The sequence below is a fragment of the Buteo buteo genome, chromosome 19 (assembly GCF_964188355.1).
Source record: "Buteo buteo chromosome 19, bButBut1.hap1.1, whole genome shotgun sequence".
Lineage (NCBI taxonomy): Eukaryota > Metazoa > Chordata > Aves > Accipitriformes > Accipitridae > Buteo > Buteo buteo.
In genome coordinates this window covers 27,027,406-27,051,657 of record NC_134189.1, presented here as the reverse complement: position 1 = coordinate 27,051,657, position 24,252 = coordinate 27,027,406, and the positions used below count along the sequence as shown (strand labels likewise).

Genomic DNA, 24,252 nt, shown 5'->3' with positions numbered 1-24,252 from the left:
CCTTCAATCATGAGTAAGCACAGTGACTTTTTTTTTTCCTGTAGGGTATCTTGAAATATATTCACATAGGCCCAATCAATCAGCCATAGAAAGACTACACATTGACTTCAGCGGGCATAAATCATATCATACAAAACGTTGCACAAATACAATAGTAGTTACAGCAGAATACCAATTAGTAATATAGTATTATATCAGCATTTACACTTAGGGACAGAACTACAAGACATTTAAGTGCAGTGATCAGGCAATGCTGAAACAGCCCTGGTTGTTAGGATCTTCTGATTTATGTTTTTTAGTGCTTCACTTCCTAGTTCTTAACCAGATATTAATTATCTGAAGACAATTCCCCTTCCATGTTTTTGCTCCACATCTTTTAAATATGTTATGTCTGAAACTCTGTAAGGAACACTAAGAAGCTTGAAGTGCTTTATTTCCACAAGTGCAACTTTAACAAGCAGACTTTTCACTAGCTGTGACCACATAGTCACTGTGTATGCCTTTAAGTATGCACCTGCAGACTGAAAGGACACCGCTGACAGAAAAATGGCAATTTAGAAACACCTGTTCTCAGAATCCTGCCACCATAATTAATCTCTTCTGTTGTTTGGTTTTTGTCTTGGCAATAACAGCAATTGCAAGTACTACCTTCTAAGCTAGATCACTGCCATCTGCAGGGTTTATTCAGAAGGACAGGCGATATGGGTCCTCAGGAAAGGAGAGATTAATAAGGTCAGGCCTAAAATCAGGGGCTGGATCAAGAAAATAGCTCTCTTGTGCAGAAAAAGGAGACTATGAACCCTGTGTTTTCTCTCCATGCATGGTGTAAAGCCATTCTGTGCTAATCTGAGTAACTCATAAGCTTGAGCTGGAGTGAAAGCAATTCTGGGGAAAAGGAGAAAATACCTAATCTTCCTGTGGGGCATAATGGAGTTGGACTGCGTGAAAGGAGAAGCATGCTGCCCACACAGTTCCCCCACAGACACAGACCATACTACCATGGGGAAGTAGGAGCATCGGTCAAACTGTTCAGAAATCCATATATAAAGCAAACTATAAATCTGAGGAGTCATTTGGATAACAAATCTCTCTTTGTAACATCCAGGGCTTTTCCGGTAATGTCACTAATAAGACAACAGTATATGTTGTTGTTGTTAGGAACTACACTCTGTGCATGGCTCTTTCCTTCCTCACTTACCTATTTATACTGCAAGCTTTTCAAGGTGGAAGCTATTCTTCTGTGTTTATATGGAGACTTGCACAGTGAATACATTGTCTCTTGTGGGATTCCTATGTCCAGCTGAAATATAATAGAAAGACAAATATTAATTGCAGCAACTTAACATATACATAATGGAGAAGTGCATGCAGTTTATTTTATTCAATGTGGTTTCTTCCCCTCTGTTACTTGGAGAGTATTTGTATTCTGTGCCATATGTCTACATCATAAACACTATTTCATTGCAGGAAGACTTTCATCCTAAAATTCAAGGCTCGTCTGACTCTAATTCAATGTCCAAAATAGAATTCTAGTAAAGACAGATTAAAAATTCTTTGGCTTAGATAACTAAGCCTTATATGTCAAGTGAATTTTTTTACCCATTTAACTCATGCTACGAATATAATTATTGTATTTCATTAAAATAGTGTAAATTTTTTAAGCAACATTGTCTAGTCGAAGGTGTCCCTGCCCGTGGCAGGGAGGTTGGAACTAGATGAACTTTAACATGCCTTCCAACCCAAACCATTCTATGACTGTAAATACAGATTTAGAAGCCCAAGTTTCAATGACTTTAGATCTCAAAGAGCTGGAAGATTGAAAGGAGCTATACAGCCAGCCAGTAGAACTCTATTCTTACAGGTCAGGTTGAAGTATGAGCAAATAAGTGTGTATACACCCGATCACACACAAATATGCTCTTAAATTAGGACTGACAGAAACCATTCTCTTTAAGTCACTGTAACCTTGACCACTTTCAAGAGCTCTGAACTAGGTTGTAAAGCAAGCTGGCTTTAGTGCCCAGTTTCATCTGGATGAGAAAGTGCTATATAAAGGTGAGAGATTGCTATCACTAAGCCCTGTGTCTTCAGCCCTCAAGCTATCACTTCATTCATCATCTAGTACTTTGGTGCAAGGGGGGAAAAAGAATATTAAATGTTAATGGAGATGCTAACTTCACTCATAAATATTTCAGTGGATGAAAAAATGCTTAAAAGAGGGTCAGTGCAGCTAATATGCTCTATAAAAACAAACATCTATTCTTCCTCAGACTATTTTTTTCTTTAGATGAGCCTTTTCATAATGCTGGTAAGATGAATTACAGTTCACCTTTTATAGTACACTTCTTTCAAATCATTATAGACTCTGATCTCTTCAAAGATGCAGGACTCTTCATTTTAGCAGGCTTTGGATCAGATGTCACTACTTCACTCAAAGAAAAGATTTTTGGAAGAAAACATGTGACTTTTCCTGAGAGATACTAGCCTATTCTGCAGTTACAGTGTAGAGTAAATTCCAGTATGAAACGCTTCATTGGTTTTATATCCCTGGATGCCTATAAGACAGAAGAATATCAAACAAGGGCCATTCCTCGGCAGACTGAGATGCGGAAGCAAAAGGTCAAATTCTGATATATAGCTTCACAGAATGTATGTTTACATTCCTGACAATGTTGAATTCACCCTTACACTGATGAAACTGTACATACAAACTGCCTTGAAATTATATTCTTTGGTTATCATCTAACCAAAGAGATCCTTCCCAAATCCTGAGTTTCAGACTGCTGCTTAGATCACTGGACCAGAGCACGGTACATTCCTGTACGAATGTCAGTGAACAACATCCGTACAAAGTCACAGACACCTACAATGCAAGACTCTTTGGGGAACTGTTAGGGAAACTAGGCACACTAAGCTATACATAAAAACTAGGCTTCAGAAGAGATTCTGATGACATCTGGGTCTCTGTGGGTTCATTTCAAAAGGCAATGAATTTAAGGGCTACAAACCAACACCCTATTTCAGAGAACTCTTATTTCTTCTTAAACTCATGTACCTAACCCAGCATTCCCAAACAGTTATAAAAGGAAGGCAGGGTGGGGATGGGGGGTGGGGAGGTACAGCTGGAGAGGAAATAATTTTATAAAGAGACTCAAAACCAGTTCATTTCTGTTTATAGATAATGTAATGCAACTCATTAGAGTAATATTGCCAGACACTTTTTCTTGACATTTAATTGTGATCTCTAATGTAATTAAATAATTAGTATAGCACTCGTTATTCCATTAAATTATTTACATGTTGGAATAACAATTTAAGTTATTGCACACTGCCTTAGGACTTAATATTACTTTTAATATGTTTTATTAGCACATCTTAATGTCTCTATGTGTATTCTGTGGAATAAAGGAAGCTTTGCTTAAAGGATGGACAACAAAACAGAGCCCTCTATTCTTCCTTAGCTTTTACTCAAACAAATGTCTGCCTGAAGTTGACTGTAGTTTAGCTTGTGGTAAGATTAAGTGTGTGGGGGGGAAAGGTCTGGATCTATAATAATAAAGATAAATAGCACCCATACAGCATTTACTCATCGTTAGTAAATTATTCTATTAAAAATTGTGTAGTATCATTTCTCAACCATTAACAACATAGTTTGAATGCCCTATTTTTACAAATTCATTGGAACATCATTTGCAGCCAGCAGAAAAGACTGTTCTTTACTCTGCTTACCAGTGTTATACTTTGTAACCCATTCCCTCCTGTCACCATCACAGGATGCTGCCACCATTTGTACTTAAGGCTGACATCAGTGTTACTTTAACCATAGATTTTTCTGCAGAAACCTTTTTTGATTAGCTGTTTCACAAACTACCCTATTTAAAATGAACTAAAGCCGATCTCAAAGCTGAGGACTTGGAAAGAAGCATTGGCATTGTCCTTGCCCTACCTCCAGGGCACTCCTGCCACAACTCTTTGGACACACCTGAGCCTCAGCCCTGCAGTGCCAGCTGGTGGGGTAAATGCTGAGAGACAGTGTGAGTACAGGCAGACAGCAGTGAGGGGCCATGAGGCACCTAGAAGCCGTCTCTGAACTATGTGGCAGATGGAGGGGGCAGGCAATGTCTCTGGATGATGTACAACATTTGGGAACACTGCACAGAGAAGAAAATCTCCAATAACTTTTAAGGTTTTTGTTTCTATTCTATTACTGATTGTGGTTTCAAGCTAAATGTATATATAATTCCAAACTCTTGTCCTTGGCTATGAATGCACTTGCAACTTGCTTTGCTGTGAGCTGGAATATTTTCTATAACTCAGTACTACTGTGTGGATTACTGCACCGACTTTCTCCTTTTTTGTTTCAGAAAAAGCCCTTTCTCCTTTACCATCTTACCATCTTGTAAGTTTGAAACACCTCCTACAGCAGCACTGGTTTTACTCAGCACCACCTGATATGTGTGACGTTCCCACAGCCTGGCTGAAGGCTCAGCACTGCTTTAGCGTTACCCACTCTCTGCTCCCTGACGGTGGGAAGGGACACGGGGGAACTGCAGTGCCAGCCACAGGCGTGCTGCTTTGGAGGTCTTTGCTGCTCCTCTGCTTTCTGCTTGTTGCTTCAGGAGCAAGTCACTGTGTTTGGGATGTGTAAGGTAATTTGTTGACAAATAGGTAGAGAAAGGCTGTTTGACTCAGTATGTGCTGGCTTTCTTTTCACGTTGGTCATGGAGAGCTTTGTCTCTTTTTTTGTTTCTGACGTCATGGAGCTTTTTGCTTTGGTTGTCAACTTTGTGTTCTCAAAATCTTTGTTCCACCACCTTCTCTCCCCCAGTCCTCTTCAGCAAGTTCTGCTCTGTTCTCTCCTCTCCTCTTCAAGAGCCCTTTTTAAAGAATTACTGGCAGCCTCAAGGAGCACAAGGAACAGCTGGCATGTGCAGTTCATTTCACTTTTTCACCCCTTCCCCAAGGAAAGGTTTGTGCATGCAGAGTGACGCTTTATTTCAGGAAGGCTTTGCTCTCATTTCTTATATATATGGTGCTATATAAGCTATGTTCTTGGATGGAAGGAGGTTCATTTTCTGACAGTTATTAGTTTCCATGGAAGTCTATTATGCAGGCTGAGAAATCTGTCTCCCTCACGTACGTGCTGTATCATGTCTTTCATCAAACCTTTCTCTTTAGAGGAAATACAGCTCTGCCTTCGCCTTCCCTGTGTCTTTCTCTCTCATTGTTTGCAGAACACTTAAGAGAGACTACGGTCAATTAAGAGGGATTACTGCTTGGGGGAGACTACAGATGTAACACTTGATATAAATCTATGTAGCTCCACTGGGTTCGGCTCATTTTGGCTTTGTAAGTGGTATTCATGTTTATGATGTTGGATTTATGATGCTATCCTCCTGGATGATAGATGTGTATTGCTATGTGGTAATACAGCTGGGATAGTGGCAATGACTTGTTATAAAACTAGATGGATTATATACTTTAAAATGTATTTTTGCTGCCCTGATTAGTGAGGTACTTTAGCATTTAATGTAGAAAGCCACACATGATAACATTAAGCCTGCGTTACAAATGTTCTCCAAATTCTGACATGTCAGTGTCAGTATCACTAGTCAGCTTTTGGTAGAAAAATTGCTTTGACCAAGCAGGACTACAGCTGTGTAATACAGGTGCAAATGCCTGAGCTGCTGGATGGTTCTTATTAAGTACATTGCCCCCCATACATCCATTGCATTTAGGAGAACTGATTCTTAAGAGGAGACTTTAGCCCTTTTTGAGTTTTAAATGCCCTTACAGAAAGCTTGATGGAATAAAGATCTGTAAGAAGCAATCTTCCTTGAGATGCGCAATTCTTTGTTAATAGAAGAATTGAGATTAATGGAAAGTAGAGCAAAAAATATGTAAATAACTGGAGCCGAAATGCAGCCCACTAGTAGGTGAACAAATAAAAGGCATGCCATGTGACAGAAGCATCAGGACGTAAATTAAGCTTTGCCAGGTTGAGATCTGAGTACAAGTTTGGAGCTTTTCTTTGGGTGTTTGTAGCTGTTTAAGTCTTGCCTCTACTAGACAGGATACTGAAATAGCAGAGCTATTGATAGGAAGTTGTCAGGTTGGATGAGTGCTAAGCTAAATGTAATCCCTTTTTAAGGATTTCCTAGAAGAACTAGGAAATGAATTAAGCTTGCTCAAACTTTTCACTTCAGGCTACCAGTGGGATTGATCTGTGATCCATATTTATAGATAGTTGCAAATGATCAAATTTCCCCATTTTAATGCTCTACTTTTCATCAAATAATACACAATAATTGGCAGTATAATGTGCTCTTACACTGCTGCAGATGTGTAATGAAACATGACAGCTTAAGTGATTTAAGTTAACTCATTTTACTCCACAATTGCAAAGGCCTGGGAGATCACATACGTCCAGCTCACGTGGCTCAGCTGACAAGCTGGAAGCTGGTAAATCACAGCAACTTACTGATTACCTCTATGCAGTCACCAGGTAGTACAATTGTTATACCAGTTGCAGTGAAAGAAGTAATTGGGTCTATTTCATTCCCAGTTTTAAAAGTATTTAAGGCTGGAATAGCACACCATCCCTTAATGTTTATAATGACCTGGGGTGCTGGACTTACTCTATAATTATCTGTGCTGAAGCTTAATAGTCCTACCAAACAGAAATGGCCTTTTGGAGCTATGCTTTTCTCTTGAATGTTTAACAACAAAAATAGGGGAAAATACCTTAAAAATGTAAAATGCAGAAGATAGCAACGAACCATTGTGGTCTGTCTGGTAGAACAAGAACTACAGCCATACTGAAAGAAGTGAAAAGCTCTTATGCATTTGACAAAGTCTGTTTAGCACCTTTTCATTATCATTTTCAGGACTTTTGTACTAGGCATATGCTTTAGCAGGCACTGTGTAAGAATTTTTGCTATTAATCCCAAAACCAGCATAGCAAATGAGATGCCAAAGTCATCTGCTTTTGTTTTATCACCAAAAGCAGCACAAAGGATCTGACTTCATTCTTGTCTTTGCATGAGGGACAAGGATGAGCAAAGATATGTTCTCAAAGAAAATTGTACACACTCATTCTGGTTTTGGCTGGGATAGAGTTAATTTCCTTCTTAGTAGCTGGTACAGTGTGTTTTGGATTTAGTGTGAGAATAATGTTGGTAACACACTGATGTTTTAGCTGTTGCTAAGTAGTGCTTAAGTCAAGGACATGCTTTGCCAGCAAGCAAGAACTAGCTAGAGGGCTATTCCATACCACAGAACATCACGGTCAATATATAAACTGGGGGGAATTGGCTGGGAGGGGTGGATCACTGCTCAGGCATCGTTTGGTGGGTGGTGAGCAATTGCATTGTGCATCACTTGTCTTTTCTTGGATTTTTTTTTTTAAATTATATTCCTTTTCATTATTATTGTTGTTGTTGTTGTTAGTATTTTACTATTATTTTACTTTAGTTATTAAATCATTCTTATTTCAACCCACGAGTTTTACTTTTTTTCCACTTCCTGATTTTGTGAATCAGGTAGTCTGCTTGGTCTCTGGTCTAGATTACAGCAGTTTTGGTCCATATAGCTCCACATGGGCATTTTCTAATCTGACTTATTTAATTATCCTTACTGCAGTATAGCTGAAAACAAATTCACATCATGCTGCATTGCAGCCTTCCTGAGAAAGCATTTCTAAATCATTTGAATGAGTTTTAGAGAAAGCCTTTCCTTCTTAGTTAGCTGATTGTTTATACTGCTGATGGGCACGCCTTTGTACAGACTCCAGTAAATCCATTTGGTCTTGTCTTTCCATGTGCTTCTTCCTTTGGCTACCTTCTTGTTATAGGCGCCTCTCATCAGGTGTTTATATGCATTGATCAGGTCCCCCTGAGCTTTCCCTTTTCAAGGCTAAAAAACTGCAGCGCACTCAGCCTCTTATGCGAGATGCTCCAATTCTTTAATCATCTTAGTTGCCCTTCCCTGAACTCATCCCAGTAGCTCCATCTCCCTCTTGTACTGGGGACCCCAGAACTGGACACAGCATCCCAGTTGTGGTCTCACCAGGGCTGAGCAGAGGGGAAGGATCACCTCCCTCCACCTGCTGGCAATGATCCTCATGCAGCCCCACATGCTGTCGGCTGCCTCTGCTGCAAGGTCACACTGCTGGCTCGTGGTTAACTTTTTGTCCCTCGAGCCCAGCTCCTCTTCTGTAAAGCTGCTTTCCAGCCAGCTAGCCCTATTGTGTACTGGTGTTGAAGGTTATTCCTTCCCAGGTGCAGGATTTTGCAGTTTCCTTTGTTCAACTTCATGAGATTGCTGTTGGTCCATTCTCCACCATGTCCAGGTGCCTCTGGATGGCAGCACAACCCTCTGGTGTATGAGCCACTCCTCTCAGTTTTTTATCATCTGCAAACTTGCTGAGAGTGCACTCTGGTCCATCACCTAGGTCATTAATGAAGATATTAGGCAGTATCAATCCTAGTATTGACTCCTGGGGTATGCCATTAGTGACTGGCCTCCAGCTGGACTTCGTGTTGCTGATCACAACTATCTAAGCCCGGCCATTCAGTCCACCTTGCTGTCCGCTTATCTGGTCTGCTCTTCATCAGCTTGTCTATGAGGATGTGCATATCCATATATACATAGCTTAAACCTTGAGTTTCAGAGTTTCCACTCTTGGCATGTGGCTATACTGAAACCAAATTGCTCAAGAATCAAGCCCTGTCATGCAACAAAATGCTGTATGTATGAAAAAAACCCAACTGGGTCTCAGCTCCTGAGCAGGAATATCTGTTTAGACTGTGTTCATATGAAATTCACTCTTGGAAGCCAAATGTATTTAAATTATTTCAACAGCTTGAACATATGGCAAGCTGTATCGTGAGGACTTTATTTCCAGAAGTTCTGTGCAGGAATGCTTGGAAACTGAAAGTGAGTTTGAGGGTTGTATTCTATGTCTGCCCAAAATTGACCAGTGAATTGTATTACATAATTCTTCTTTTAAAGGCTAAAATAATCAATACACGGACGTAGTTAATAAAGAATACTCTTTCCCCAAATACATATAGTCTGAATAGACAATACCAAAAGCTGAGAGCAGAATAATTTTTATTCCTATTTTACAGGTGGGCAGCTGAAAAAACAGAGATTAAATAGGTCGCTTTCAGAGGGAGCCTCTAACTATGCATAATCTTTTAGATCTTCATCCAAGGTCCAAATCACAAAACAACTCTTCCTTAAGCGAGTAATTAACAACTGAGAGCTGAGACAAGTGCACTGCAGTGGTAGGCAGATTTCAACAAAATGTCTCTCACTGAGTCCCATTAAGAGGAGAAAGAGAGGGTTTAAATAGCTTTATATAAGAAAAAAATTAGTTTCTGCCTACCAGGTTAAGTAAAAATATCTAATCATAAAGTTCCCTGAAATAAGCTTACAGTGGAGTCAGCTCAGCCCATTAGATGCTGGACTAGGAGCCATGAGAGTTGAGACACGGGCTTTCTTTACTACTGTAACACTCCAGTCAAGTCATTGCACTTTAATGTGCATCAGTTTCCTCATTGAGACATTGGTCACAGCAATGCTTACTTTTTTCATATAATCTTTTAATGATAAATATAATTGGATTTATTCATTCAGTTTTTATCTCTCTTTACAGGGCTCTAGGTTTAAACCTGTTGACTGCAAAGAAACTTACGCCAGCATAGCTGAAATTCTAATATTGTTTTATCTATCACATCCCTCTCCCAGCAGCTATTTACACTGAATCCTGCCTGTTTATTATTAATTATTATTAACTTATATTTGCCACTAGTATCAGCTGAAAGCTTAGAACTTCAGAAGCATATGAGTCAGGAGAAACATTGTCTTCCTTTTCGTATATTGTTCCTTGAGTGGTTGTTTCAATTTTCAATGTAAAAAAAATTATTCTGGGATGTATTTTTGCAAATGCCTTCTACAGCATCAGACTGACTTTTCTTCCACTTTCAATCACTGACCAAAGATATTTACTGCCAAGCAAACCCACTATGCACATCATCTCAAAGAAGCTGTAGAAAAACACTGAAGCATCTCAGTCTATTGCAAACTGAAACTCTATAAATGTCATGTTAAACTACAAACCACACAAACACAGCTGGGTCAAGCATTTATCTCCCTTTCCTAGAGCAATTGTGAATCATAGTGGTTTACTACATGAGGATCCTTTTTTCCCCAAATCTCTTGTTCTTGTCATATTCCAAATGTATTTGTGCATGAGAAGTTGCTGTATATCATGTTATCAAATCATGAGAATGAACTCCTTAAAAAAGCAATCTTTTGGTGCTGCTTATTGACTTACAGAGATAACTCAATACAGGGCTGGCAGCATTCCTGTTTGACATGTTCTCATGGCTTCCATTCAATTAAGAGTTGAAAAAGAAGTCACTGCTCAGAAGTATGTCTTTTGAATACTGAAGAGGAACAGACATGAAACTGAGCCATTTAAACTTTATCAGTAGGAACCTATAAGCAAATTCTATAGAGGACTACATTATCAAACAACAAACAAAATGAGCATAAGTAACGAGGAATATGGATGTTGTTTAGAACATAAATTTTGACTAGCAGCAGATGGGCATTCAGTACCTACGCTTACAGATTATTCCATCTTCCTGCATAGTCTGCTCTGGAACCATGGACATGAATACCATGGACCTGCATATCAGAATAGTTTCACGAAGCCCTTTTACACCTCTTGGAAAGCAAATGAATGAGGCATTTCTGTGATATTGTCTGAAGAATGAAGATCCAGACTAAGCAATATCTGATTCATGTACTTCTTTTTAGGGGGTAGTTCTGGTTTAGGGTTTTTTATCTGGTTGTTAACTTCAAACAGCATCTATCAGAATTTAGCATAAAGCATTTCAGCTACAACATAAAAACTGTAGTCAAAACCAGCATATACTTTCTGTCCTTCCGGAACAGTGAATTAGCTAGTGGGTTACAATTCAGTGAGTAAAGGAAGTCCTAACAGAAAGCTTTTTCCATTTTTAATTACAACATTATGGACTCAATTCATCATTTTGTTAGAAAACTTTTACCCTGATCCGACTGCAGTGGAATTTGGCACACTGATCAGTACAGGAGCCTCCTTGTATTGTACTTCACATTCATATAAAACCACAGCAATTGCACCAAAGCTCAGCTGAGTCTCAAGGGTATTAAACTGGCTTCATGAAGTGATATTTCAGGACTTTAGATTTAGAGAGGGATTCCACGCCCTAAAAAAATCTTTGTGAGGAAAGGGCCTACTCTTCAGCTGTTACAGAGAGATCCTTCTTGAACTGCAAATATTAATCAAGTTTCATATCATTAAAATTCAATCTTGCTTGCAAACCCAGAAAGCTAAATTTTATTTACCTGGCAAAATTAAATTAAAAGGGCTCCATTATAAAAATAATCACATGCAACCTGAGGATGAAGGTGAGGGATTACACCCACCGCCTAGGGAGGCCTGCTTCCTCACATCAGCCAGGGAAAGCGTCATTGCATTGACCCATGTCATGCCAGCACAGTCAAGTTACTTTTGCACAAAGCCAGTTAACGGAAACTGCAGCCTAGGGAATGTAGCCCGTTCACAGGCCAGGAAGATCAACTCCACCTCCTGTCATCTTTGTTTAGTTCTTCATCAAAAGCCAGGTTACTTTTGTCATAGATATAAAACACAATTATCCAGCCAGTCTGAATTACCAAAGATACATTCTCTTCTTCCTCTTCTGCAGCAGTGTGACTCCTCATTATAACTAATGTTTAGAACAAGCCCCTCAACCAACAGTGGATTCACTGAAGTATCATTTTGTAAGTGAAGAAATGTGGGACCAACCTACATTGACCTGCCTGGCACAAATGATCCGTCACAAGGGGCAGCTCTGAGAAGGCTGCAGCAAACGGTGCTCGCTGTTATGAGGGACATCTACACTATCACATAAGCCCAGGACTTTAATAAAAAGAAGTACTTCTTAGGGGTTCTTAACGGTATGAGATGAAAGTTCAAGCAGATAACTGTAGATAGCAAGACATTTCCTCAGCAAAGAAAACAGTAACTTCTGTGTAACAAAGAGGCCTTTCATTTTAACCCCTAGCTCCTCCAGGCTGCAGATGTTTCAGTGTTCTGCGATTGTGTGGGGTTTACTAGAGAGATAAGATCTTAGATGTGATTTCTCAGGGGAATGCAAGAAGGACTGGTTCTTCTGTTCATAAGGAATCTACCTCAATGGAGCGATGCCAATTTAATTTGGACAAGGGTGTGGCCCTGATTTCTTAAGTAGAAAGTTATTTTTCCCTTCCTGATGTTTCCACTGCTTGTCCTTTCAGGTTTGCACAAAATTAATTCTCACCAGATGATAGAATAAGTTCCAAGTTCTCATCTTTCTAACGGAACCTTCATATTTCCTTATGGACACATGAAAGATTTCTAATTTAAGGAGATCAATGGCTCAGTGAGTCATGCTGCTCCGATCTGTGCACAGATGGGACCCCCACTCAGCACATAAGTCTGTTCCTGTGCTGAGTGAATGTAGGATGGGGCTTATCTCCATCACACCGGTCCCTTTTTAACAAAGCAGTTTGCAGAGCTCTTCTGTACGCGCAAAGAGACTCTATTAGGAAAGGAGCAAGAGAGACCCTGAAAATAAATCCTGAGGCCATGTTAATAGGTGTGTAGATTTTACGATCAGAAGTTAATGCTCCTTGTGGCAGCAACGAAGGACAGAAATACTTCTCCAGGAAGCCAAAGACATATCAAAGAGATTTCAGAACTGAACAAAAGTACCAGGCATCCATGTGGCCTTTGTGCAGTGGATCTTGTGAGATGTGAAGCTCCTACTGTCTTGAAGTGTTCTGGGAAGACTTTGAGAGAGAGAAATGTCATAAAATGTATTTCACCTCCTGCTTCAGTGAGGAGTTTTCTCTCTGGATAAATGGGAAGTTTCTCCCTTTTATCTGCAGCCTTATGATATAAATACAGTGCAGTAGTGTCTGCAAGTTATTTACCATTAGATGAAAGTTTCCATTGCCAGGATAGCTTGGATTTCCAGACGCTGCCCATGACAATCTCTTACTAATACCAGCCCCCAGAACAGCCACTACTGAAGTCTGTAGTAGCTGACCAGTAATCTCTCTGAATAGATTTTTTGGTTTCAGTGCCACTGTCAAATGGACTGATTTACAGCAGTATGACAGCTGCTTCCCTTGCAGTTAACCTCTGCAGACCAGATGGTGCATAAAACTGGGCAGTAGAGGTGGTTATAGTTCCTGCCAGATCATGTCTGAAGAACAGTGACTGGACAGAAGGAAAAACTTTTCCATTGTTTCTCATTCCAGCTTGTCCTCACTTTCACAATATTTTATAATGCTACATCTCTGTACTTCCCCATTTTTTAACCATGTCAGCTCTCCACCACTGTACCAAGCTTTGATCACCTGTTTTATCAACTTTTTTTTAACCATCTCTGCGCCCTTGTCCAGATGTCCCATATTCATGGAATGCTTTTTAAAAATTAATTCACAAAGGAATTACATGTCTCCTTCTTCAGCCCATTCCTCAAGATCTACACCCACCAGGATATCTGCAGGAAATTACAAGCTAATAATAGCTATGCAGAAAACTAGTAAGGATCTTCAAAATAATTTAAAATGGATTCTATGGTTTATTTGTCTTCCTCACCCTTTGGATTAGATTATCTCTTGACGGGTAGATGTCACCACCATGCTTTTTAATCTCTTTATTAAACACTGTAATGTCTCTACATGGAGCTGGGCTTGTAAGTGGCCCATAAATTTTAGCCCGTGTAGTGGACCGGAGAGATGGAGCACAGCAGAGTATGGAGGGTTATCTCCACTATGCCCACAGCTGAGAATGTAAAGAAGGTTTGGACTTCAGATCCTGGAGTGTCGCATACATTTTACGGCCTTTCAGGAGTTCAGGCCTCATCCTCTTCAAACCCTTACGGGCTTCACATAGCCCTGGAAAGCCAAAGCTACAGGCAAGTTTTGTTCTCACAGAGCTATCAATCCAAACTGACTCTGGAGGCTTCTATGAATTACTCCAGAATTGCCCACAAAGCAACGTAGAGCAAGAAAATTGGCATTGTTGCTTAAACAAAGACATAGGAATTTACACTGATTTCTTCTCTTGCACTTCCTTTGGGGAACACTGTGATTTTACTGAGGTTTAGTTTGTTCATGGTAACATCCTTGAAATCCAGACCAGCTCCCCTGACTTCAGTGGAGTTAATATGGATTTACGCAAGTGTAAGCAAGGATGAGATCTGGTCCTAATTTAGGACACATCTGCCAGCACAGATGGAGCTGAGAGAGTTTATTGTCATGTTAATTTTCTACCTTTGTTTGAGATTCTTCTGAGCATGGAACAAACCCAACAATTTTAAAATCTTGCAACATAGGCAATGTTATCCCTCTTATTGTGGCTGGTGAATTCCACCAGAGCATAAGATGACCTTGTACTGAAGTAAATCATGATGGCTTAAAAAAATAGCGTCATGGAAAATAATGGCTAAAATTGTCATCCTGTAGCCACTTTGAAAGGTGATTAACTTTCTGTGATGAGCAGCTCTATTGATATACTCCTGGCTGTTTTCAAATGAATCGCGTGAGTAACAGTTTGCATGACTGTAGCCCGAGGAGCAGTTTGCCACACTCTTCATCCAGGCAAGACTCCAAGAAGGTCATGCAGAGTTTTGCCTGAGTAATAAGTGTTAAATTTATTGTTTGAAGGCTGTGAATCTAAAAAACATAATTGCTACCTTTAAATTAAATATTTTATTGTGATTCTGGGCCTTAATCTGTTGATTTTTAAAATAGATATCTTTTTCTGTTGTCTGTTTTGATGCTTTAGAAAGTGAATGAGGGAGCAGTGCTTTCTTATAAAACTTGAAAAAGTATTTTGTAGTACATGCAAATGGCTTGCATGCCATGAAATAGAATATTGCGTTTTCCCTGCCATCCAGTATGTGCTGGTATCTTTTTTTTTTTTTTTTTTAATTAGGCAAATAATGTGTCTATTTTCTGTCTTAAAGGAAAAAAGCTACTGATGATTGCTCTGGAAGGGTTACTTGTGTAAAGAATTCAGGATCTGATTTTACAGGAATCACTGTTTGGAGAAAGTATCGATTTTATGATGGAGAAAGAGATCTTGTTGTTCTTAAGCTCTGCTTTTACTGTGGAGTCAGAAACCTTACAGTTTTTGAGCATTATTATAGTGCTTTAAGGGATCAAAACATTCTTGAGCAGATCAGTACCAAGTTTGTACAACTAACCCCCCTAGTGTAAATGTTAAAAATCAGATTCCTAGGAATAAAAGACAGAATCTGGTTCAATCTGATTTATCTGAGTATTAATGCCAGCACAGGTTTGAGTGCATTGTAGAGTAAGAAGGAATACTGCAACTCATTCTTATCCTATAGCAGTGCAAATCTATGGTAACTCCTGTATTCAATATTCTCCCTCAAAAGTAGTGTGAGAAAAAAGTCAAACCAAACACACTGAAGATGATGTGCAGAATTTGAAACAAAATGAGACACATATGGGGAGGAAATTGCATTATAATAATTTGATTACATATTTCAAACAGATTTCTGGGGCCCATGGCATACCCATAAAGGAGATGAATTTGGTAATGTAGCTGTAGTGATATTAGTGTAAATCTGGAGTTGCTGCAGTAACATCATGTTAGCCCCATTAATTCTGTAAAATCTTGCTGATAGTTATTTTTTCCCCTCAGCCTATTTTAAGTGGGTGATTAATAATTTTGTAACCTGAGCTCTTACGTAATAGACCATTCATAATAGCAGTTACTCATCAAGAATATTCTCAGCTGAACAATTTGGTACAGCAGGACAGATTCAGATTTCCCAGTGGTTTGCTCTTCATGTAGTTGCTCTGAATCACATTAGGGTTAACCAGAAGCAGAAAGCTTATGTTTTTCAGGATGTAACCCAGAAAACACAATTCAGAAAGCAATTGTAACCTCTGTTAAGGCTGCCCAAATTTAGAGCTCTGAATCAGAACTATCCATGATGCAGACTGGATGAAGGGTTCAGATATTCAGTTCCAAATTTTTCCTACATGAGAGATTTAAAAAATTTTTAGACAGAAGGTCAAGAACAAAGCCACCTATCAATTACGCAGGTGGAGAAAAAACCTCTTTACACCCATAGCACTGTTGAGAACTACACTGGTGCCCACTATCAGGTGGAAATCAAAGCTGCAACACCCTTCCTCACCTGGGAGCAGGTAATAGCTGGGGGATTGGTGACATCTGAGCAGGAGGGGCAATAAGCATATAGGGAGGTGCTGGGGGGAGTAGGTCACTTCTAACCACAGGGAGCTTGTGGAAAGGAGTAGGTGTGGTTGACTTCAGGGAGGGAGCGGAATTGGGAGCTCTTCAATGGGTGCTGCCTCCAGCACTGTTTTTCCTTTCCTGGCAGGTTTCTGGAGGGCTCAAGCATGAGCAGCTCTTGGGTTGTATTAGCCTTTTGCTGCTTGGGACAGCTGTGTGCAGGTAACAGGCATCTATCTGCAGTCTCTCCTTTCCTGTTGCTCCTCTCCTGGTACCTCTTCCCTTTCTGTTTTTCTTGTGTTTTTTTTTGTTTTGTCTTGGGTGTCAAGTCTCTGCTCTCAAAGACCTGTGTTGGGAGGGGAGTTTAGGGCTTCAAACGTGTATTCTGCTGGAATGTTGTGAAAGTGTCTCTACTGCAGCTAGGCTGGGAAGGAGGAGGTGCTGCTGAATCTCTCTCTTTGTTTTTAGTTAATCTTCCCCGGCAGACTGGAGATGGGATGAGCTTGTGTGGAGAGGGAGGAAGTATCTGACATAAACTTTATTCTAAGACTACTTGCTCTTTCCAGTGCCTCTCCCAGACCGTTTTCCTTTTTTGTAAGGTTTTGCTATCTCTCTCTGAATGTTAACAAGCCTGGTCTTAAAAACCTTAAGATTCCTTACTGCTAATTGATTTGAGAACTGACTGTACTGCTTCTGGTGCTGCCACTGGAGGGGGGAGTCTGTATGTGGGACCCTGAAGACAGATGTTCAAGTATCCCCTATAATGAGGCTTTGCCTTTCACCTTCTGAGGTGGTGTGACCTGTATGTTTGAGGAGCAACATCTCTTGTCTCCTTTCCCAAATCCTTGGGGTCCCCGTTTTGCATTAAAGCAAACCCCCTACCTCTCAAACTTTCACAGGGCAGGTAGGCTGTTTCCTGCTCAGCTGCAGTTCATATCCCTCTTTTATGCTTTAATGTTTGTTAGTGCTGCCAGATCCCCCCTTTTGAGTCAGAGCTTGCAGGGGGAGAGGAGGAAGATTTTTCATACACTTTTTTGGTAACTCTCTTCTAGATCAAAGCCTGAAGCCTCAGATTGCAGCCCCTCAGCTTGCTACAAACAATCCCACTCTTACTACAGTTGCTCTAGAAAAACCTTTCTGTATGTTTGACAGCTCACTGCATCCAAATAAATCTTATGTAATCTACTTGTATGCAATGAAGGAAACAGGTGAGTATCAAGCATTATGCCTCTCTGGAAGATAACTACATTATGTGGCCATTGCATGCAATTCTTCACAATTTGATGGGAGTGGGTTTGAATGGGGGAAAAGAGAAAAATCTGTTGCTGTAAGCTATGTACAAGCTGAGCCTCTGGACTCAGTTTTGTCTAGGGTATTATTACAAAATATAAATAACCATAGTATTTCAATGGGGCTGGTTAATGATAGCAAGTGTTAGTACTGTGCTAGCTGACTCCCAGTAGGTGTGGAGCAGTGCTATCAGCTATAAGCCTTTGCCCAAATCTTGGTAATGAAACCAAGTGGTCCACAGTCTGATACCTTACTTTTGTCTAAACACAAATGCCTTGTATAAAAGTCTGAATTCCCCTAAGTAAACCTGCTAAGAGAAACTGGGTAACGCTGCTGTTTGCATCATAGTTAGGGTAGCCAGCCCTTACAAGGACTACTTTTTTTTTTGTAGACAAAGGCAAGTCATGCTAGACTTGTCAAAGATGCCTGTCCCATGGGCTCATTCATAAAATGAGTTTCATAACTGCTTGGCAATGAAACATTGCTGGCAGTGACCAAGAACTGCCTTCTCTGTTCCCTGCTGTTCTGGCAGACTGTTTTGAATGTCAGTTAGAGCTACTCCATAAGCTGACAGAAACAAATTACTTCCTTATATCACGCCTTCTCCCCTGAAGGCTGTATGCAGCCTCCTTTTCTGAGAGGCACCGAGAAGAGAGCTTGAGGGGGAAGTAGTGAAACCCACCAACAGACAAAACAGGCTTGAAACTTCACTGCTGATGGTTGCCACTTTGGACAAGGTGAAAAGAGGGTGCCTTGGGGCAGAAGCTGTAATCAGAGACACCATCCCATACAGCTAACATAGACAATTGTGAATGCATGGTCTTCTGAGACACATCCCATGACTGAAGTGCACATCTTTATATGTTTAAAACAGACTATAAGTGCATTATAATTATATAAAAGGCTACTGATACCTAGTTAGACCTGCAAATAAGGTTTGTGTTAGAAATTACCTCAACCACCCCATCTTCTGTAGTTTCTGTGGCAAAAGCTTCCTACACAGATGGATGAATCCCTACAAAAGGGGTTATATACAGAGAAATCTCTTCTGCTGCTTTTAAGGCAAGCAGACACAAACTTGTTACTTTGCAAACTGGGAGGAATTTTGTTTGGATTTATCTCTGGTCTGCAGAGAAGCAGGTTGGCTCACCCTTGGATGCCTCCTGGAGCAGGGAGAAGGAAAATTTAAGAGAACTTAATTTTCTTTAATGCCTTATGTTCAGCTCTGCTGGTAAGGAAATGTGTCAGCATACTACAAAGCTGAGGGTCTCGCAAATTTCTGAGGAAGTAATGTAACTTCTAGCTCTCCTCTTGTTAATGTTGCTAGTAAACCTAGTAAAGTTTAAAAAAAACAAACAAACCAACTAACCCCAACAAAAAAACCCCAAAACCACAAAATGAACTTGCTTAAGCATCAGCTCTTACTTGCTCACCAGAGCCAGGCGAAGTTATTGAAGTGGATGGAGACTGGGAGAGCAGTAAGACCTAGCTGTGAGAAGTATAATTTGGGAAAGCAAGCCCAAGAATAGAGCAGGTCTTAGCTAGTATTTGCTTTCATGTTATTGGCTCCCATTGAACAGAGGGATGTCAGAGCTCAACAAACTTGAGCGCTGAACCTTAAGTTGTATTTCTAACCTGTGCTAGAAACTTTTCCCTTTTAAAACAGGTTTAATTTTGCATTGGGTCATAGCATAAACTCATGGCCAAGCAGCTGCAGGAACTCTGCTCCAGGAGCACAGCAGAATGCTTCCAAACTGAAGTAGTTCCCAATGTACCGCAGCTTTGTAAAAACTGGCCTTCTTTTGCTGCTGATACCACTGAACAGCTGGAGGGAGCTCTCAAAAAAAATGTAACCTGCAGTTGCAGAACTTGGGAGCATGTCTTGGGATTCGTGCCTTGGCTTTGCAACAGGAAAGGTTTGAGAGCTGCAACTGAGCTTCCAAACTATGCTTTAGGGCTGGGCAGAGATTCACACTTTGCTTGAAGCTGTGAGGACTTTCAGACTTTGAGGCATGCTGCCTGGAAGCAGTGACAAGCCTCGCTGGCCAGAAATGGAGATACTGCATCCATTCATGCAGCCCCTACACACTGCTCTGTGTACTGTGTGGTTCTGGGAGGTCCAGCTGCTGCATGACCAGAGGTCTAAGGGTTTCTGTTCCAGGAGATGGGAGAGTTGTGACTCTATAGGAACTCTGCCTTGGCTATAGTATCAAATCTGAAATGGCAGCATTTACTGAATGTTTATTGGAGCCATGTGTGGCATGGCCTTTGCCATCCTCCCCCCTGCTCCACCAGATTCTCCTTGGAAAAGAGGAATTTGGGGAGGGTGGCTACTAAAGTAGTGCTCTGAGATACTCTATGGATCCCTCTCAGTTTCTGAGGGACAAGTGTAAAGAGCTTCATCACCAAATAAGGAGGAAGTGGTAAGATCACTACACAGCCAAATTGGTAGCAGGTTTTTTGTTTCCCTTTTGAGTGTTTTGGGGTAGAAGAGCAAGTTGCCAAGTAAATACAGGGTGAATGGAAAGGGCTGAACTAGTTCTAACAGCCTTGTGAAAAAGCATCTCTCCTGCAGCAAGTGCAATAAGCTCCCTGGTGACCGACAACAGCGGCAAACCACTCGACAGCACCTTCCATCAAACAAGTGGCGGGCAGCTTGGACCTTACAAAGCTGCCTTGTTCGATGTACCCAATTGTGCATCGCCTCCCAAACTTGCCGATGTAGGAGATGTCAACAAAGTTTCTGATGTCCTGAAACAATACCTCTTCAGAGTTGGGGATGATGGGACCTGTTTGTATGACCCAAACTTCCTAGCTGTCTGTAACCCACCTCTTGCACCAGATACAACGTACAGGTATAATTCTTACTTCTTACAAGGTGATTGCTGCTCTTAAAACACAATAGGAAGCAATGGAGCAAAATAGGAGTTTGTAATGTTCTTTTGTAATGGTATGGTGTGAATTACCAGTCCCTAACCGAAATGCTCTATTGCAAGGGTAGTTGTGAAGAAGGCTTGGCTTTGGTCTAGCACCCTGCAGATGGTGCCGTATGGTACCCTAGCAGTGGTGAGCTCTGTCAGGTTCAATTCAGTGATCAGCAGGAAAATTCAATGTGTGAACTGCTGAATCTATACCTTTGTTGGAGTAGGTAATCCAGTGACAGCATCTGATGAGAAACTGCTTGTAGAAAAGGATTTTGACTGGAAAATGATGTTGAGATTATTCACCATGTATTTTGTGTTAGATGATTCTGCCAAATTGCAGACAGATCTGGCTCTGCTTGCTTTGTTTTGATGGGATTCTGGGGAGCCAAAGCTCTCCTTGGTCTCCAGCTCCAGGAAGCCATTAATGTTACTGGAGTCTTCACAGTGGCTTGCAGACTTGTCTGACCCCTGTTGTCTGGGGAAGCTGGCCATCTGGGGAATTCAGGCACACTGACAGCCGTTACCCAAAACACTTGCTTTGCTCTTGCCAGCTACTTAAAAGCTGTAGTAAAAATGGCAGTCATGTGGAGCCATATCTGCTGTGGAGACCTAATACACTTCTGAAACAAAATACTATCAGCTCTTAGTTTTGCAAAAACTGTCTTGCCTCTTCTGTCTCCTCAGGACATTTCTGAAAACTCAAACTATTGTGGAATGGAAACTTAATTTCTTTGCCAAATCTGATGTTGGCCTGTCTCTTCAATACTCTCCTCTAGCAGTGAAAGTGCCAAAGGTCTCTATTGTTGGACAAAATCTTTGACTTCCATATGGAAATCAAAACCACTTGCTGTCCTAAATAATGAGGCTCTTCACAACAGGAAATAGCAAGCTGGGAAAAACTGTTGTTGGAAAGCTATCATCTGCCAAGGCTCAGAAGAACAAAGTACAAACTCTGCATGACATAGCATGGAATGCTTTTCCATGATTAATTCTATTTTTTCTTTGTAAGGTCTCTGAAAATAGTCAGTTACCTTTGTCTCCATCTAATGCTTTGACAAAACCTGCAGTCTGACCAGCTAATCCAATACCTTAAAAATGCTGGTAAGAAAGCTCCAATTTAAAACACCTAATTTAACGCTTTTTCCCTATAGGTTTAAATATGTGTTGCTAGATAGCACTGAAGGTATCATGAAAGCCCAAACTCTCTGGTCTGATCCAATCAAAACCAGAAGAGGTAAGTCTGTGGCTTTGCTCAGGTCTTCTGAGTAGTTGTGCTTGCCTTAGGACACTATTGCTCTATGAGCAACACCTAGTCCTTTCCCAAAGTTTTAACAATTTTGTCAGCCTTTCAGTATTGGAGTAGCAGACTTAAATATGGAATAATTCTCTACTTTTGTGTACTTCAGAACAATTCTTTTAGTAAAGAGAAAGTTTGTACATGCAGTTTCAGATTTGATGCACATCATGGTATCTGGTGCTGTTGACATTTCTCAGTAATACAGGTACTTGTCATACTGGCTAAACTGCTGAGGAAAGCTTATAAACTCTAAATGCTGACATCGAGTCTTAAACCTGTTTCCCATAAATCATCTAAGACTTCAAGTATAGACATAATCAGTTTGCCTCTCCTAAATCACCAGCTTTCTCCTATTTGGTAGGGGTGTTCATGGTCAAAAATAGATCATAGGAACAGTCTTTCTATGCTTTTCTAGTTAAAATTCCCTTGAAAATTGACACCTGGCCTGGTCGAAGGAGTGGAGACATGATTGTCATTACATCGATCCTAAGTGTTCTTGTGTTCCTTCTGCTTGCTGGCTTTCTTGCCTCTGTGTCCTCTGCTGCCATGTAAGTACTGCTACACCTTACAACTTCCAGTAAGAGTACCTAACCTCTCAGTCATCAGCCTTCTTCCATATGGCTTCAAGCCACTGTTGCTGGTCTTGTTTGAGATGACAGACCAGATGGTGTCCTCCAAATTTTGAAGCTGGTAATGGGAAAAGACTACTTTATCATAATCTTCCCTAAGATCAGCAGCTCTTGTAATTATTACACAGCCTTAAGCTTACTAGCTGCCAGGCTTTAGTAGGGACTACTGGAAGAAAAACAGTAGAGTTGTACATAAAGCCTGCATATTTTTTTCTTGCATATTGCAGCTTTCCTTCTATTCAAGAGTTTGGAAACTGTCTTTAGGAGTGCAGGCATTTGTAAAGATTACATAATGTCCTAATTAATGCCTTGATTTTAATTTATTTGCCTCCTCCACAAGAGAAATAAGTTACCCCTTTCAATTAATAAGTGAGGCTTTGCTGGAGCTGTATAACTCAACTAGTCTATGCATGTTCATTTTGGAGGGAATTAACTAAATTTTAGAAATGGTGGGTAGCAGGGCTGCTAACACTCTCTTCTTTCATTCACTTGAAAATGATGCAAGTGCTCTGTATTCTGTCAGCTCTGCCAGGCTCTCCTGGATTAAAGATGTGGAAAGCAAAAACTGCATTGCAAATGATTATTTAAAAAAATCTATGGGCTTCTCTGATGCTGAATGATTTAAATAGCAATCAGCCTTTGCAAAGTGTTGTGACAGTAGGCTCCACTCAGTCTCTACTGGAACTTAATAAAGCCTTTCACTTGCCCACCAGGGGATCAAAAGATTCTTCTGCAGAGACGAGGTGCATGTCTCAGACTATTCAACAAAGTGAACCAAGACCGCAGTTAAGCTCTGAGTGAACAACCTGATTCAAGTCAATGGTGGAAATGCAACTGAATTGCTACATGTGCTAGACCTAAGGGACTGTCTCTTCTACTCAACACTAGTCCAAAACAAGCTACAGAACGCAACCCAGGCAACTGAAGATGAATGGCATACATGAAATAAGGACAACTTTTTTGAAGTCTTGCAGTATGTGATATCTTGTCTTGTCCTAATGAGATTTGATTTAGTTAATTGCCCTGTATAGAACATATCGAATGCCTGGACTGAAGAAAGAATCGTCACAAGATCCTTCAACTTCACTGGTGTGATCAGAACTTGTCTAGTACACGCATCTCATCTGGAGTAAGCATTACTGCAGACCTCTCATTTGCTTCTTGTGATCAGATGAACGTGATGTAGCCATTTGTGTCTCAAACTTTCTCTATAGTAACTGATGAGGAATAAAGAAAAACAGGCTGCTTTAGAAAAAGATGTTCTTAGAGAAAACTAGGGATTAAAAGGTAGACAACAGGGAGCTACTGCTGCTTACTCAGGATTTTAGTGACTATTTGTGTCATAAGACTTCCCTTTTTTCCTTTCCTTCCCTAAAAGAAAGCAAGAAAGTGCCCTGTATGTAGCAGAGTAATTCTGATCTCAAATACTTAAATACTCTCAAACAGCTTTGCAGGGATGAAAGCTAACAAAACTGCTTCAAAGAAGGTGTGTTCTTTCAGAGCTCTGTATAATTTGTTGGTGGGCTAGTGAAGAGGAGATACTGCTTTAGTGGGACACATGAGTATATTCACTGTTGTCAGGCTTAGCCTCATTCTTTATCTTAGGCAGCTGCAAGCCAGCACTCTTCACTGCTTAGTATCTAGACTGGTGGGGTTTTTTTAAGCTAATTCTCTTTCTTCATTTCATGATCTCAGTTGGTGACTAAAAATAAAACTTTGCCCCAAGTTTGAGTTATGTACTGCTTTTTTCCATTGATGCCAACTTCCATA

General features: G+C 40.5%; 1 protein-coding gene across 1 annotated transcript; it reads left to right on the top strand.

The window, feature by feature from the left end:
- Positions 1–16,509: 16,509 nt before the first annotated feature.
- UPK3A (uroplakin 3A) lies at positions 16,510–23,283 on the top strand. Its single transcript, XM_075051246.1, has 6 exons — positions 16,510–16,564; positions 17,395–17,550; positions 20,208–20,487; positions 21,708–21,790; positions 22,269–22,401; positions 23,196–23,283. The coding sequence occupies exons 1-6, from the start codon at positions 16,510–16,512 to the stop codon at positions 23,281–23,283; spliced, it is 795 nt and encodes a 264-aa protein (XP_074907347.1).
- The last annotated feature ends 969 nt before the right edge of the window (positions 23,284–24,252 follow it).

Bases quoted from the DNA above. Each gene is read 5' to 3' on its own strand.
- UPK3A (XM_075051246.1), top strand. From the start codon at position 16,510: ATGAGCAGCTCTTGGGTTGTATTAGCCTTTTGCTGCTTGGGACAGCTG. The intron at 20,488-21,707 runs GTATAATTCTTA...TTTTCCCTATAG, and splicing joins GCACCAGATACAACGTACAG to GTTTAAATATGTGTTGCTAG. The intron at 22,402-23,195 runs GTAAGTACTGCT...CTTGCCCACCAG, and splicing joins TCTGTGTCCTCTGCTGCCAT to GGGATCAAAAGATTCTTCTG.